Source organism: Siphateles boraxobius, unplaced genomic scaffold, assembly GCF_051911475.1.
Source record: "Siphateles boraxobius isolate OS27281-9 unplaced genomic scaffold, OSU_SipBor_1 8, whole genome shotgun sequence".
Lineage (NCBI taxonomy): Eukaryota > Metazoa > Chordata > Actinopteri > Cypriniformes > Leuciscidae > Siphateles > Siphateles boraxobius.
Window position 1 is genome coordinate 2448465 of NW_027509208.1, and position 18123 is coordinate 2466587.

General features: G+C 38.0%; 1 protein-coding gene across 1 annotated transcript in view; it reads right to left on the bottom strand.

Annotated features, from left to right (window-relative positions):
• Window positions 1-18123, bottom strand: part of cnih3 (cornichon family AMPA receptor auxiliary protein 3) — a 43788-nt gene that overhangs the window by 19113 nt on the left and 6552 nt on the right. Inside the window, exons 2-3 of the mRNA XM_077220201.1 lie at window positions 16777-16845; window positions 11733-11780 (exon numbers count right to left, since the gene is read on the bottom strand). Of these exons, the coding sequence (XP_077076316.1) occupies window positions 11733-11780; window positions 16777-16845 (117 nt within the window). The remainder of the gene's footprint in view (window positions 1-11732; window positions 11781-16776; window positions 16846-18123) is intronic.

Sequence of the window (18123 nt, forward strand, 5' to 3'; positions counted from 1 at the left end):
CACGATGGCACACGCGTTCTTCCCCCGGAGATTCCGGGCGGTCTTACATCTGAACGCGGAGGTTCAGGTGGCTATCACAAGAACATGTGATAGTTACCATCACTTCTGCGAGCACCCCCTAGAATTGGGTAGCGTGCTTACGCCTTTAGAAGTGGAACCTAGTCGTTGAGTGCGTCTTCTCTCCTGAGGAGATCCTGAAAGCTTTCGATCACTTCAGTGCTCTCTTTCCTGCAAAATGGGTTGCAGTAGGCTGTTTTCCTAAATCACCCTCAAAATGATGTTGCCTCGGTGTTTAAACGACGCTCATCGTGTTGCAGAAGTATGCAGAAGCACGTTCTGATCGTCAGGTTCCTGAGGAGCAAGGTCTTGTAAATCCTTGTGTCCCTCTTTATCCTCTTGGGCCTTGTCCCTGGTGCGACTGCACTGCAGAGACCGCCCCGGAGCCACTGCAGGTAGTGAGTTAAAAATTCTGTTATATCAGTTCTCCTGCTCGCGTGGTCTCTACTAGAGGGTAGGGACTTGCTCGCTTTCGGTCAACGTATTGTGCCTGGAGTCTGGGCCGGCTAACTCTCACAAGCTGAGACCCCGGCTCGGATTGTGCCCAAGGTTCCTACCTCTCCCGTAATAGGAGCAGGTGGTGAGCCTGCAAGCGCTGCCCTGGAGGAGGCAGATCCAGCCCTGGCTTCTCTGTCCGTTCGCTTGGACGTGTACAGAATGCAAGTCATAGACCTCAGACCAGCTCTTCAAATATCTGTTGGAATTCAGCAGAGAGGGAAGGCTGTTTCCATGCAAAGTTGCACTTAGTGCTTGCCTTCATTTCGGCAAAGATCCGAGATGCAACATGTCCACTTAGGTGTTGAGCTCCTCTATGATGAGTGTAAAGTGCTCCGCCTGGGCGTTGACAATATACTTTGCTAAACAGATTCTAGAGTTGGGGGCTGGACGACACCTGGTTGAACCGCTGCTTCCCGTGGGCTCCCTTCTCATGAAGCCAGTTTCACCGTGAGCCCGGTTCAAGTGTCGGCTTGCTGCGCCATTCCCCTCCTATGGACTGGATACGTGCGCCTTTCTACTCCAGTTGAGTTCCCTTAAAATTGAACCCTGTTGAGTTCCTCCACACCCCTCCGACGTCGGACGTGCGGAACGTCTGGTGTTAGGCCTACCACTCGTAAGCAGTGTGGAACCTGTGTTAGGCTGGGTCCATATGTTGCGGTCCCTTCGGTGACCCCATATGTGTATTCTTCCACGGTACGGCTCCCTGCGGTGAGCCCGTGTCTTCCCTCGGCAGAGTCTCTCTGCCGTCACTGTCCGGTGTGTCTCCCCCCGTCTTAGGCTGGAGCCACCCCAGTGACATTCCATATGTTAGACTGCCCGGTTTCCGCCCAGTTCATATGTGTATTCTCCACGTTACCTCCCTCGGGTTGGATGTGGCTTCCGCAGCGTCCCTTCCTTCCAACGTACGGGGAACGCTTTCCCAGTGGTCCTGTAGGAACAGCAGTGACTTCCCTGGCCTAAGCCCTGTCCTTCCCCGCCTTAAGTTTGCGGGGGCATCAGGAGGCTTTGGTTTAGGCACTGGAAGGTGGCAGCGTTAGTGGCGTGTTCAATGGTTGATCCCATTTGCTTGGATTGTTGATCCCCTGGTTGCGTATGCAACCCACCGTTCCCTGAAGGAGGGAACGGAGGACGTAGTCCCCTTGCCACTACCGCTGGACCACCGCTGACCCCGGGTTACTCTCGGCTCCTCAGCGAAAAGCAACTAGTGCGTGCATCCACTTCCGTATTTATACCCGCGCCGCGGGGGCGGAGTGTGTGATGCGAATCACGCACGCCAATTACATTGGCTCGTTCAATAGTACTCGAAGAAGACAGGCTCTCTAGCGAGATCCCCATTTCAGTCGCGTCGACTACGTCCTCCGTTCCCTCCTTCAGGGAACGGTGGGTTGCATACGCAACCAGGACGTTCTCTGGCCAGATGACCGAACATGGTGTGGTTTAATTCCAGGCTGCATCACAAGTCAGATTGTGGGCTGATATCATTCAGAATATCATTCTGAAGCTGACCATCACACTGTGCAGAAGACTCATCCTCATGTCTTCGCTGAAGGCCATTAAACAAAGACTTCAACATATTTAGCATAAATTCAAGTTATTATTCAAACCGTTCCCTTAGTATATCTATTCACTTCAAGCTGAGGCTCATGGGTAATTTCTTATCTGGATTTTAGCTGAATTGTGAACTGCCGTCGGCAAAGCAAAGTTTCTCTTCTAAAACTCCACTCTCCTCACAAGTATAAATGATCTTCCTGCCATCGCTCCACATGGGAGACTCAGGAGAGTTTGATGTTAGCACGTTGCTACATTAATGCAGTACTCTAATCAGTATTCCAATTAGTTTAATCCGTTTTGATTTTGAATGATTTTGAAATTTACATTCAAATGATTTATAATCAGCATTCTCTCACCTTGTCCACCATCTTGGGTTTATTGTTTTTCCACTGAGCTTGTTGCAATGCATTTTGGGAGTTATATTTGTGAAGTTGCCTTCCAATTTGGCTTTACCTATCTTATAAAGCAGCATAGGTAAGTTGCTTACCTTTTGAAACAGCTTTTTTTGCACCAATGATGCCTTAAAATTATAGACTTTGGAACAAGGAGAGGGCAGTGATACATTCTGGATAATCAAGTAAATATGGACTGGCCCAGGAAGTGCCCATCTGGAAGATCAGTCTTAATCTGTTGAGACTTCAGGGCTTCTGAACATCTGACTAACTTTAGGCACAATATTTTGTTCTTCATTTCAGTGGCACACATAAACAAAAAAAAAACAAAAAAACAAATTCAATTTTGGAGTGATTTTATCATTATGTGTGATATTTATGTGATATTAAATAGCAGGCCAGCTGTGACACAAAATAATAGTATGTCTTAAATGTGAGCCTGGATCACAAAACCAGTCACAAGTCGCACATGTATATTTGTGGCAAATATAGCCAACAATACATTGTACTGTATGGGTCAAAATTATTGATTTTTCTTTTATGCAAAAAATCATTAGGATATTAAGTAAAGATCATGTTCCATGAAGATATTTTGTAAATGGAAATTTCCTACCGTAAATACACTGTATAAAACGTTTATTTTTGTGAGTGAATACAGCACAATCGTTAACATAAATTGACAACTTTAAAGGCGATTTTCTCAATGATTCGATTTTTTTGCACCCTCATATTCCAGATTTTCAGATAGTCATCCAACTAGGCCAAATATTATCCTATCCTAACTCCTCAATTAAAAAAAAAAAATTACCCATGTGACTGGTTTTGTGTTCCAGGGTCACAAATATAAAACTGCAGAAATAAAGCCATATTCTGCCATCCATTGTAATACAAAGTAAATAAATTCCTGTCTGAAGAAATTCTTGTTTGAAGGTGCAGTATGTAATATTGACAGCTAGTGGTGGAAATGTGTACTGCAGTCCAAATTCAAAATATTGGAGAGAGATTCCCAGCACCCTCCTCCACAGTCTCGATGCTCACGTGGTTTGCCAGATTGAGGACACGCAAGAGGAACAAGCGTAATTGACAATGGAAGGTGACACACGTTTTACACTGTAAGTTGATGAGTTGATTTATCCGCATTTATATATCTCTGGACGTTCTGTACTAATGGATGCTAAGGCTTTTTAGGTCGGGTATAATCTGCAATCTCTGACCCAGTTCTTTTGCTTGGGTTCATGGCTGCAATATGCTGTATTTTCGAAATACTATTGGGTAAATTGGCTGTGTGCGGGATCACAAGGAACGTACATTTCGAAGTAGAATAACTGGCTGCAGCGTTGTTTTTCGGAGAAACAAGAATGTGAACAGCATGTTTCCAAAATATCTGCAAACATATTATGGTATTTTTATGCTTTAGTACAGTCAACAACAACAACAAAAAAACTACAGCATCCTTTACAGGATTTCCTGTTAAAATAAAGGCAAAATAAGATAATTTGGTAACATTTTACAATAATGTCAAATTTTTTAACATTAGGAAAAGCTTTCACTATCTTGAACTACAGTATTAGTGAGCAATATATTTTTATATAACCTTTATGAATCTTTGTTAATGTTAGTTCATAAAAATAACGTTTTTTTTTATCTTGACAATTAACTAATGGTAACTTTTGATTTTTAAAAATATGTATTTGTTAAAGTTGGAATTAACATCAACTAAGATTAATAAACACTGTAGTAGTATTGTAGAAGTATTGTCCGGTCTTAATTTATGTTAATTAGTTTACAAATGTGAACAAATTAAACCTTATTGTTAATTGTTAACAATAATTTAAATAAACTTACTTTGTCATATCTCAGATATTAAGTTTTTTATGGGTTTAAAATCTTTTTTTGGCTCTATATCGGCATTTTGCAGACTCTGTACACTTGAAGCCTATCATGCACACATTTAACCATTCAGCTAGTTTCTCCACCATTGCTATACCTATGTTAATTATGAGGACCACTCAGACCGAAGTCCAGAAGCTTTGAGTGCTTTAAGTATAACTTTGAAAGTTGCCTTCCCATGGGAATCACAAGAGCCTCTTCAGAATCATGTCACCTAATGAGAGGTCTACTTTAGCGGAGAGCTTTGTACTGTGGAGTGTCCTTCACGTTCTCTCTTCCTCACTCGCTCTCTAACCCTCTGTTCCCACCATTAGTGCAAAAGGGAGCAGGCACCAAACCTGTAGATATCTCTTTAATGAGGCAGTGTGTCTTGACAATATATATATATATATATTAAGAATGGAGATAAAAAAGAAATGGGCAAGAGCCACTGATATCATTAGAGGACTGACCACAAGAATAGAGAGAATAGTTCTACATACAATACTTGTATAAATAAATTCATATATGTTCAGGAACCATTCACTTTCACATTCACTTATTACAATGACAAATCTGACTGTGCCCTCAGATTAGCAACAGCACAATGTTCTCGGCCTTCGTAGATCAGAATAGCCGCTATAGTCTCCAATTACTGTCTTGCTCTTTCAGCAGCAGCCAATAATTAACTGCAGTATAGAATTATACATCTTTTCTCTTTAAAGAACATCTATCCCCATGAGACAGGATAGCATATGAACTGGCTCTCCATTAAACAATTTGGACTGTGATTATCACCATTTTGAATATTAGGTTATGGCACAGATGCACTCTTCCAGGAAGAAAATGAAAAGAAAAAAATAGCATATTCAAAATGAAGCAGGGTCAAAACCGAAATATTACCAGCAGAAACACTGTCATATCTGATGCAGAGATTATATTTATTTATTTATTATGTATAGGCTTTATAAAGCAGTTACAACGAAATAATACATATTTTTACACTGAATTTCTACAACCCTGCAATATCCTTCTGTAAGAATAACACAATACATAATAATATAAATCAATTGAATAATAAATAATAAACTGAATAGAAATTAATGTGAAAGAGAAAGGTTACTGAACATGTAACGTTAACCAAAAGTTAACATTAATAATACCTATTATTAACAAATAGCCTAATACAATATGCTGTATTTCTACAACCCTGCAATAACCTAAAATTACATAATGATAAAAAACAACGGTAACACTTTATTTTACAGTGTTCTTGTTACATATGTTAGTAATAACAGTAAATGATGCATAATTACATGCAATTAACCCTCAACCAAATCCTAATCCTACCCTAACCCTATAGTAAGTACATGTAGTTGCTTAATGTTACTCAGTACTTAATCATATAATTACACTGTAACAATGACACCTTAAAAGAAAGTGTTACCAAAACAACTGAATAATAAAATAACAAGCTTTAACTAACATTTTTTTTAATCAAGTAATAAAATAATTAAGAAAATATAAAAAAAATTCAGTAATACCTTATGCTGTGCTTCTATACCCCTGCAATACAATTTCAGTACACAGAAACAATAATATGAACTTATTGAATAATCAATTATAAACTTGAATGGCAAAATATTCAGTGCAGGCAGAAACAAAATATTTCTAAACACTTTAAAAAAAGTCTTAAAAAATAATAAACATGCAAATGTAAGTCAACCTTGGGTAAGAGACAGTGACGTCAAGCTGGAAGGAATACACTAATTGAAAGTTATAGTGGAACACTGTGATTTTTAGCAACAGAGTAATTATACCAGCAGCGGCAGAAGAACTGCCACACCTCTGATAGGAGCACATTGTTTCAGAGCCTTGTGACAGGCTAATAGGCCCCTGCTGCCCCTACACCCAAGTCTCAGACCTAACAAGATGCATACAGAGACAAGATACTGTATGATTACCAGCCAGTTGTTGCTATTTTTATAAGCCACAAAGGAGAATGCTCTTTTCTCCAGCAGCGTGAGGCCAGCTACAAGAGGCTTGATAACAAAGGCTTATTTTTAACTGTGGTTTTCTTTCTGAAAAGAGTTTAGCATTTACATCACGAGCAGGTTTTCATTTTTCATTGCACACGACTGATTTAGGCGGCTCAAGCAAATTCATTCACAGGCTACGCCTCGGCAGCAGTAGTTTAGTCTCGGCACTAAACTGTCTGATGAGGGCTGGGCTGCTTTTGGCTTGGTAAGAGACTGAGAGCAGTGCAAGAAAGCCCCCTCCTCGTTCTCTGCCCTGAGCCCTTTGAAGGCAAATGGAGCTTTTCCTCCAGGCAGAGGCAGTATTTCTTACTGCGCCCCCAAGTATATCCGTGTAGGGTGTGAAAAAGAAAAATCACATTCGCTGCTCTAATGAGATAAGGATTGCTTGGAAAAGTCATAAGAGGGAGAGACGGAAGTATGTGTGAGGCAAAACACAGCAGTCTACAAATCTGAGATGAGCTTTCTTTCTGACTTATGCTTGAAAAAGTACATCTGAATCTGGCCTGAAAATGTTGTCACCATAATAGAAATGATGCACAATACTGAAGATGATGCCATTGTACAGAAGCTATAGCAAATTATTAAAATAATATGGAAAATGTTTAATTTTTATTAAGCTGACGTCTGTTTTTCTGCCGACTATTATATATAAAGATGTATAAATCTAAAAATATATATTTTTAAATAATCACTATAACACTTTCATAATCACAGAGAATGGGGTGGATCGGGGTAAGCTGTGCCAGTATGTCCTCTATAGTACATAAAAAGAAACTGGACACAATTTCTTTTGTCCAAGCCAACCTATTTGAAAACAGGTTGCGTTTTTGATATGGTTGTGTAATTTATGTTGTCGCAAAACCTTCAAGCATTGTCAAGTTATGTTTACCACAGACCTTAACCCCATAGAAAAATCTCGAGGGAACCAGTGGCAAATTAGTCTTCCAGACTTTGATGTCATCCCTGCACCACTCTATTGCAAGGGTCTCAATGCGGTCCTCTGAGAAGAGCCAACATAACAGATCTCAGAACCTGGGTTCAAAAGAGTCTTATTAAATGTCTTATGCTCTGTCATATCTCGAATTATGTGTATCGCTGTGTACCGGAAACATCATTAGGGTAGTTTCCAAAGAAAAAGGGGCTGCTGCATATCATACAGGTCTTTTATGAATGATCCTCTGCCTTTCAGCTCTACCATTGTCATTTCCATTTATCAAAAATTCTGTGCAAATGCCTTTGGTGATGAATGCAAGTGTGAAGTGGAGTGATGAGAGGACAGAAACGTTTGTACTGCAACATCAAAAAGTAGCTTCTCGTTTGAAGAACAAACACACAGCGTTGGCAACCATAGGGGATTACACTGCACTCCCCCAGTGGGCGGCTCTGATTGGCTGCTGGAATATTGACCTTGACCTTTAGAGTTACAGGGAAAAGCTTAGCTTAAGAGACAGACAGGGTCAAAACAATGATGGTACACCACAGGGACAGAACTTGACAGCAAAATGAAACAATTATAGGTTCTGAATTGTGTTTGTTTCTGAAAACAGTTTTATAGAACAGCAAACTATGTGCAGTTATCGTGTTGATTCTTTGACAGAAATGAAATTAACAACTTTTCAGCCATTTATTATTCAAGCGGGTGCAAAATGATATACTTGTTTAAAAGATTATTTAAAATTTTCTAGAAAACACCACTGGGCTACAGGACAGGTGTTTTATTCTATGATGAATGGTGAAAATACAATTTACAATTTATTCAAAGCCATATTTTATTTTTCTGGCAGAAATACAAGTTCGATTTTTTTACGAAACAAGTTCACTTTACTAAAATGCAACATAATTCATATACACTACTGTTAAATACTTAGTCAAATGGTTAGTAGAGGTCAGGTAGATTTTATTATTATTTGAAAGAAATTAATATTTTAAGGACGCATTAATTGATCAAAAGGCATTTCTAATGTTACAAAATATTTCCATTTTCAAATAAATGCTGTTCTTAAAGGGGCATTCGGCAACTATTTCAACTTAATAAAACCGTTTAGAAATCATTTGGATGGTTTAAAAACCTGTTCTGGTGAGAATGGTGACTTTCCCCACTCCCCCCACCGTTCCCAGTCGGAAAACCAACCTTGCAACATGAGGATTAACGTCCCGGTAAATTGGAAATAGGAAGTTTCGTGAGAAGCGAGAACGAGCGAGAAACACAAACTGCTTAACGGCAATTCGACATAAACACACACGCCGCCCTCAATGTGTATGATGTATTACCCACCTCGGTAGACATAGCTCCACACGATAAAGTTGTCCGGCTCCGATAATAACAAATGCACATGAGCAGCGGTAGAAAGGGGGAGGAGGGGCCGCAAGTGATTTTTTTACGACATTGTTGTGAAATATACGCCTCACAGCTGTAGGGGGAGCTCGCTGAGAAAACATGCGACAACAAAAGTGAAAATCAGCGAAGAAATAGATAGAGTTGCCGAATGCCCCTTTAAGTGTTCTATTCATCAAAGAATTGTGAAAAAACGATCCCGGTTTCCACAAAATTATTAAGCAACACAACCATTTTCAACATTGCTAATAATAAGAAATGTTTCTTGAGCACCAAATCAGCATGTTATGCTAAGTTCACACTGAACGATTTTAAGCCCGATTTTCGCTCACCGACAGGTTTTGGGACATCGCCGCCAAATGCCCGAAATCACAGGCAAATTGGCGCTCGTTCACGCGAGTGACAATCACACAGTATGAATTATCAAAGACACGATCAGAGACAATCCCTGACGCCCGTGAGATATTTGGCATGCTAAAATATCTGGACCTGTCGGCGATTCAAAATCCTGCTGTCTGTGTTTTACCAGAAAGAATAACAGAAGCAAAGCACAAAGATTTGCTTGACCAGCAGTAACCGCAGCACATTATTTATTTACCCCCAGCTCTTATTAGAATGATTTCTGAAGGATCACTGAAGACTTCTGAAAATTCAGCTTTGCAACCACAGGAATAAATTACTTTTTAAAATATATTTAAAAAGGTTATTTTAAATTCTAATAATATTTCACAATTTTGCTTTCTTTACTGTATTTTAAATCACACAAATGCAGCGCTATTAAGCAGAAGAGACTTCTTTCAAAGGTAAACAAATACACTCTACTGTATATGTTTAAATTGCTGGTGCCCGGAATCTGAATTATGGATCCTGAAAGGACGTGTAAGCAGTTGTCCAAAAATATGCTGGCACTTTGCAAAGAAGCTCTGTGTGACTCAGCATAAGTCATTCAAACAAACCACCATTCCTTTCTTGTTTTTCCAGACATTTCATGCTCTGTGTGTTTTGGTGAATACACACAAAATGACACAGATGTCAAAGACTGACATTTATACCGGCCTAACAAAAATGAGAAAACATGCATGTTTGTTTGCCGGCTGTGAAAATACTCTGCGCCTTTACTGGTGGGAAATAAATGATCTAATGCTACAGTTTGTCACCCTAACACTGAATACCTGTGAGCATAACTGAATGTCTCATTCTGAAAAGATGCACAATACACAGATGCACTCGGCAATAAAACTGTCACACTAGCAAAAAGTGCTAGGAGTATGTTTATTCTCTCTTATTTGCTGAGTAAAGAGATCCGCAACTGTTAGGACTACCTGTTCAGAATAAAAATGAACTTTTGTTTATTTACTGTCTGGATTGATTCTCACAAATTATTATTGTGCTCATGTCAGTCAAAGCAAAGACTGTGACCCGGGTGTGATAAGAGCCTTAAGCTAAATGTTTACAACCAAGATAATTAATAATGATAATAAATGAAAAACCACATGCCCCATGTGCATGAAGACCCCAACCGAGAGACAAAGAGGAAAGGGAAAAAAGACGCAAGAGCAATAACAGCATAGACGTCACCTTTCCAAAGCTTTAAAACCTAACAATGGCTTTAAACATGGCTTGTTCAATCACAATTTAGAGCTGTAAACCATTTTTTAAATGGTGTGTCTGTAAAATCGCAGACAATTCAGCTCAAGCACATGTGAAGCCCTTGTGGACACCGTTTGGATAAGCGTTTTTGTCAGTCTGTGTTTTCTTTTACATTTGCAGTCAGGTGAAACCGAGTGACAGCAGAAACCTTTTCAGCAAGTTGCACATGCACACGGACGAGCCTAATTCCACGAGACACGTTACTCATGAAGCCGGCTGGAAGGCGTTCTGCTGATGTTGGCACAATATATATATATATATATATGGAACATAACTGGTTCTGGCCCCCTGTAAAAGTGCTTGAATTCAAATGATCAAACACCCACAATGCCTTCAGTTTCACACCAAAGGGTTTGGGAAACACTTTATAATACCTTAATAATACTGATTATTAAGAAGTCATCATTGGTACAACTGAGACGTGTCAAAATGCTTCTATTTTGCAGTTTTAAGAAACTTAAATAAATAAACTCCTAATAATAAACTAAAATTACATTTTCAGTATAATGTTAGCTAAAACATTTAAGCTGACTCCAAAAGTTTGTGTAAAACCTGATTATGATGCTCTCTCTACAAAATGAATTAGGAATGATCCAAAGAGCATCTTGTGAACGAAAGCAAGAACATCAGACCACGTTTTAATGATGTTACATATGATTATTGACATTGAAATTTCAAGATATTTCTTCTTCATTTTAGAAGGATGTTTTTTGTTGTTGTTATAATTAAAAAAATATTCTAAAACTTTACAGGATAAAATTCTGAAATACAGATTGTCACTGTTGTCTCAGACTTTTGGACCCCACTGTATAATATAATATAATATACAATATAATATAATATGTTAATGAAAGGTATTATAAAGTTTTGCCAAATTAATTCTTAGGGGTGATTCACATATAATGCGTTTTTCCATTCCACTGTGCTACTTTTCCATTATTTTTCGATGTAAATACGTGGTAGACGGACGTCTTTAACCGTTGCGCTCGTGTCTTTTGCAGCACCTCGCACATGACAAGGCATTCTAAATATGCAGCGCTCAAGTTAAAAGGAATAAAAGAAGACCTTACGCATTTTTCCGTTCTAATGGCCTGTGTCTCGCGTTTTTAACACCAAAAACGCATTCTGCGTGAGCCGGCCCTTAGAATACATAGAAAGTGCCATCGATAAAATTAGACCTCATTCATCACAGACTCCAGGACAAATTCTTTTTTGATCTAAGTAAGCATAAAATGTAGTACATGTCACCTCGAATGCAAAAGTGGCCAATCAATATGGGTTTTCCAATGACTGATTCTTAAACTTTTAAATTCCCCACAGATAAAGACAAACATTACATACCTTTCGCAGCAGGCAGCAGATCCTCTCAATATTCCGCAGCCTTTCACGCTGTTAAAAGAAATAAAGATCTGTTAAATCTCCTATAACACCTAAAACGCCAGTCTCAAGGACAAAACTATGAAGGCCAGATCCTTCATTTGATAAAAAGTTGACGTGATGCATTAAAAAAAGCAGGAGTAGGGTGGATTTTTAGATTTTAATGGCATAGTGTATATGCATTCATACGTGTTTGTGTCACAGTGGTTGGTTTTGACATGCCGCTGCTGCCTAAGGCTCGTGTTTTCTGTAGCTCCTGGCAGAATCATAGAGCAAAATACACTGGCAAGGACATCAAGGGACTTTCATTTAGAAAAACAACAGTCAAGAGGTGGAAAAAACAGCAGGGAGATTTTTGAATGGCATGTGAAAGTGGCATATGGTGATTCCATCCAAACATGTACATTTTGGGGGTCGGGAAAAGTGGCAATACTCTCAAGGGAGAATGTTCCAAAATCTATTTTTATATACACACTCCCAGACATAGTAAAGTCAGTGCTTTATCATTTAATCACATGTGTGCAATGGATTAAATCTAATTCAACAGAGATTTGAATGCATGGTCTGCTGATTCGAATCAGGCTAGCATTTCCTTTTTATTTGCACCAATAATTTACTTTCTCTGCTTGCAGTTTTTTTCTCTTATATGCACTATGGAATCATTTTTCATATTTGAGGCACAAAAAGAAGCAGAACTCAATGGGAGTCATGTGTGGATGTACGTTTGGCACAAATAAATCTTACATGAGTGACACAGAAGAAAAAAGATCTAAAAGAGCTGCCTAAAGGAGCACTATTCTCATGCCCTTTGGCAAGAAGTGCAAAGATGTGGTTTTCTGCAATAATGAAGACTAAACATACATATTTTATTGCCATTTTTTTAACATTTCAACTTAACTTCATTCAACACAATTCATTATTTATACTACTAGCCTGCACTTGTAAATAATGTACTGTTATTCACTAATACACAGAGCCACCCATAGTGACCACTACTACACTCCTTCTCAGCCAGAATGGCCTTGTTAGTCACTTTAGTCACACATACAAACTAAAGATGATGGTATATTCTTTTTTTTTTTTTTTTACATGTACAAATAATTTGCAGACAGGGGCATCATGGACCTATTTTTCTTGAGAGAAAGCAATAGAAGTCCTGTCTCACTTGGTGCCCTATGCAAGATAACACATTATATATATATATATATATATATATATATATATATATATATATTTTTTTTTTTTTTTTTTATTGCTTAATTGCTAATTTAAAAGACATGTCCAGGCTCAAATAGTATGTAATATAATATATCGAAGTAAACAAGTTTGTTTGTTTAACTTTATTAATCTGTATTATAATATAATATATTATAATATAATACACTATATATTTAAACAAACTACGAAGGTCTTGCAATAATATAACAACATAATTATATGTAATATATTATTATTATATGTAATACTATATATAATTATTATATATTATATTATAAATTAGATTTATGTATTTGAACTTTTTTTTTACTACAATTATCTAACAATATATTTTTTAAAGATACAAATAATTCAAAATCCACTGGCAAAAAAGTGTCATGATGCTTCTGTTGGCTGAATTTGGTGAAAAAACAAAAAAACTTCCCAAAGTTTCTTCAGTGCTTTTTTAAACAGTTTTCTATGGCTTTTGATTGGCAACCCCCCACTGTCTTGTTTCAGTACACAGCTGTGTTTCAGAGATTACACCAAACATCCATGAAAGTTAGACAGAACTCTGACTATTTTTGGACCGCACCTCATTTTAGTTCATCCAAAATTTGCTTAAGACTTGTTTTCACACCATTCCACTCCTCAACAACAGCATGCAAATTTATTCCACTTGCAGCCATAGCGACTTGAGATAACTGCAGCCATATCAGCACTTTTAATTAGCAGGCAATTAGACTCAGCTCCCTTTGAAATATTCGTCAGCACAAATTCTGCTTGACAAGTGCTTGCATACAGTGTAAACAATATATTAAATACAGGACAGAGAGTCAATACAGCACCAAGATCATTATGTTCTTGAACCATAGAATCTAAAACATACGGTAATCCTTGACGGAGATATAAATGCAAACACAGCAGAACGGAGTCTGAATCTCTGATTCGCAAATAATATTCAGCATACCAATACAATGGCGTAGAGAAGATCATGCTCTTTTCTATGCCATTGGTATTAGTATGCTGATTATTATTTGATCAAGATGTGATCAAACGCTGAGCCTTTGAACAAACTCAAACTCTTTTGGTCACTTTAGCTTTGCATTCCCTCATACCTAAAATCATGAACAATACATGGAAAAATATACATAAAGAATTTTTTTTTTACTAAAATATGATCTAGACCTCCTTAAATAGGGGTTCACATGCAGTGCGTTTTTGCTGACCACAATCCAAAATTGTCAATTGCTTTATATAAATAAAATATGGCTTGTCTAATGTAAAATATGGGCCCTGAAATGTTTTTTGAGCTTCCGACCTAGGCAAAAATATAAGAGCTACGTTTGTTGAAGCACCCCTCATTTCTCTCTCTCTCTCTCTCTCTTCTCTTCAGTGTAATGTTTCAATGCCAGAGTAAAATGGTCAGACTTGCTGCTCAGCTCATGCAGCTAATTGAGTGGTATGGAGAGTAACAGATGATATTTGACCCCCAAAGGGACCATCCGTATCCAATTCAAAGTGGGCCCTGAGGAAGGTTGTGTGACCTCTACTAAGGCGGACGTGGTAGGTAATGTTGTTACCATAAGCTCTGAATTAGACAGTAAGCCAATGTTTTAGCAATGCTCCTGTAGCTCAACTGGTAAAGCTTAGCGCTGTCAAAGTTATGGGTTTGATTCACAGGAATCACATATACTGGGAAAAATGCATAGCCTTAATGCACTGAATGTTGTTTTGGATAACATGTCTATGGAATCATGTATAAAAAAAACCCTGGAGCTGATGTGTTGATCGGTCATATTGTGCATGCTGACAAACATCTGGATCATAAAACTCTTGCCGTCATGCAAGCAACATAATGATAGCTCTAGTTTAGTGTTGTTTTACATTGAAATCAGCCACATGTGAGGTGATGTCTAGAACATTAGCATGATAAAATATTAAAAGCTTGAGCACATCAGGCAGCACGGCAGATACAAATTCTGTCTAATGAGTGCATAATGTTAACATGAACGATGCCTCGTTTCAACACATAAAGAAAACTCATCAAGGATTATTAGAGCATCTTATAAATGAATAGCATCAGAAGTGTTTAATTGCTGGAGAATTGCATCTGGAATGCCTTCACAGAATTAGCCGGGCAGTCAAGGACAGTTAAATGTGACGGTTCTGCTAGCTCTCGCTCTTTGATTGATCAGAGACATTAAAGTTTAAAACTTTTTAACCTCACTAAATTATGTTTGTTTTATGCTTCAAAAATTGCCAAATGGGGTAAGAAAAATAGGACATATAATTCAAGATGTAGTCTGTCTCATGCTAATATCCTTAGCAGTTTTGATTCACAAGTAAATGTATCTAAATGTAACTTGTTTCAAGTATGTTTAGATATTATTTGCTGGAAAACAAGATAAAAGAACTAGGGTTGTGATTCGAGTAAACAAAAAGGGATTACAGTTTTCTGTGATTAATTAATTAATCTCAATTCAGTTCAAATTCAAAAACAGTGTCAATGTTGTAAAGTTAGTGTCATTATCCAGCTCAATCCAGTTCAAATTTTGTTCTTACAGTGTCAGTGCAGTTAAATCGATTATATTACTGAATATTAATTCAATATCGATACCAATACCAGTAGTGATATTGATTCAATTTCTGATGATAAAATGGAGAAAGAAGTATTCATACCCATTAAAGCATGGCTGATATAGGTTAAATGCGTATCATCCTTTTTCAACACAAATAGCATTTAACACTATAGCCACAGGAAATTGGGGAGAAAAAACATTAGCGTAGCTTCAAAATAAAAATGCTGTATTAATTGTGTGAATTAATTCTCAGACTTAAAAAATACTGATTAAGGAACATTTTTCTGCACATTAATAGCAGGTCTGAGAGACTGAAAACAGTGACTGCAGAACTACTGTGTAGACTACAGTCATAAGGGGAGCTCCAATGAGAATCACAGGATGAGTCCTGACTTCCTCCCAGCTGAAGACTGACAGAAGCCACCAATTAGCCAGGCAGGGTATGAGATTGACTTGACTGGGTGGTGAGATCAGCTAGGAGGCCATCAATCTTTTAGCACCCCCCACCTTCCAGATCCCTCCAGTCTGACAGAGGGGTGGGTGACATATAGAGCGTTTATCCGTTACTTTGACACTTTGTTTGGAAGACAGCAATAAATTACGACAACAGAAGTTTTGAGCGGAACAGATCGGTGACTCAGATACTTGATGATCTACACATCACGGTGCTCTATTCTGAATGAGACTTTCTGACACAAAGTCCAAAAATATCTGCATTCGCCTCTGCCATTGCCTCTTGATTTGTTTTCTGTCACAACATAGCCTGGCGAGTTATGAAGTGCACAAATGTAAAATATTCTGCAATGCTGGCATCAAGAATGACAATGTTGTTCTAAACTTTTGGATAACAGTTGGCGTAACTAAAAGCTGGAAAAGTTGCCTCATTTTGATTTAATTAGCAAAATAAAAGCTGCCAGGGCCTCCAGCAGAGGAAAGACAACACATAGACAGCTGCTCTATGGATTATTCATGCAATGCTGCGGATGACAGAAATGTTTCCGAGTTTGGGGTAGGCAACACACCTGGTGCCTGCAAAAGATCAGAGGGCTTGCTAAAATATATTCCCACCATAAACAAATAAACACACAAACACACACACCCGCACGCACGCACGCACGCACACACACACGCACGCACGCACACACACACACACACACACATTTATGTCTGTGAAAGTGCAGGAAAGGGCAATGAATCAAATGATCAAGCCTATTATTTGCATGACTTACCGCATGAAGTGGATTGCCCTGATCGATCGGCACCTTGAAGTCTGCCTGAAGCTCATCAAAGGCTGTTATCTGAAAACCCAAAGAAGAAAAAACACGATCATTATCATTAGGCTAGACGCATGGATTTGCAGCGTTTGTGCGATCTTCAAGGACACATGCTCTTTTGTTCAGATGTATCCTCCGTTATTTCAGCATCTCATTGTTATAAAGAATAAGTAGAGCTGGGTGATACAACTAAAATATATTGTGTATTATTCATTATATATATATATATATATATATATATATATATATATATATGAATATTGACAAAGTTTATATATATATATTTATATATGAGTCATAAAAGATCATTTAAAATGCTAAAATAATGTTCATGATCTTTCTTGAATCTTGACTTCAGCGAAATCTTGAATATATCATGAATATCAATTACATCATAGAGGTGGAAGTGCTTGATGTCTCAAAAAATTATACAGATTGCCAATGCATATAAAATTATCCCCTTTAGTTAATGCTTTAGAGCAAAAAGGGTCTTGTGGTGCCTTATGGCTATAGCACATGCACAAGGCAAAAGAAGCCTAAATTAAAGTTAGATCAAATTAGACAAGCTTATTTCCCCTGTTACAGACCAAACTGCCCTCCCTTCCCACACTGCCTCGCTCATAGTGTACCAAATGCTCTCTCAGTTCTGTAGGCGACATGAGCAGTAAAAGTGGGTTGATTTTGACTGCTATTCTGCTTGGCTGTCCGATAAGCATGAGTTATCTGAGTTATCATGAGATAATTGCTACATAACTAGAAAAAAAATGCATTAAATACATGGTTTTAAATCTGGCCATCCTTTAATAATCACATTAAGATTTGCACCACGAAAGGGGGATCATTGAACCATAGAAACAACACAAGTGACATAAATACCTGAACACTTCTCTTAATGTTGATGAAGCATAAAAAACACTAAAAACTGGTTCATTTAAAATAAGGCCGGGTTTAAACCAGACAGTAGCATGGGAATTTTAATCATAGTTGTAAGAAATTCAAAATGTCCCTGCATAAGTTGAATGTCTTCTACTGTGTGAGCAAGATGCATTCACAAAGCAATGTAACTAAAAAAGACAACCAACAAAGAATGTAACATGTGCGTAATGGATTCACGTGGAAACATTGCTGTTTTGTTCCCTATGTGGCATCAGTATACCCATTTGGGGATTACGTTACTGAAAAGAGCTAAGCTGACTGCAGAACTGTACTGTATAGAAACATATGTGACAGAATGGAAATTTGCTCATGAACCTGCCTCAGTGTAGATTTTTATAATAATTAGAAATTATTTCCTCATATACA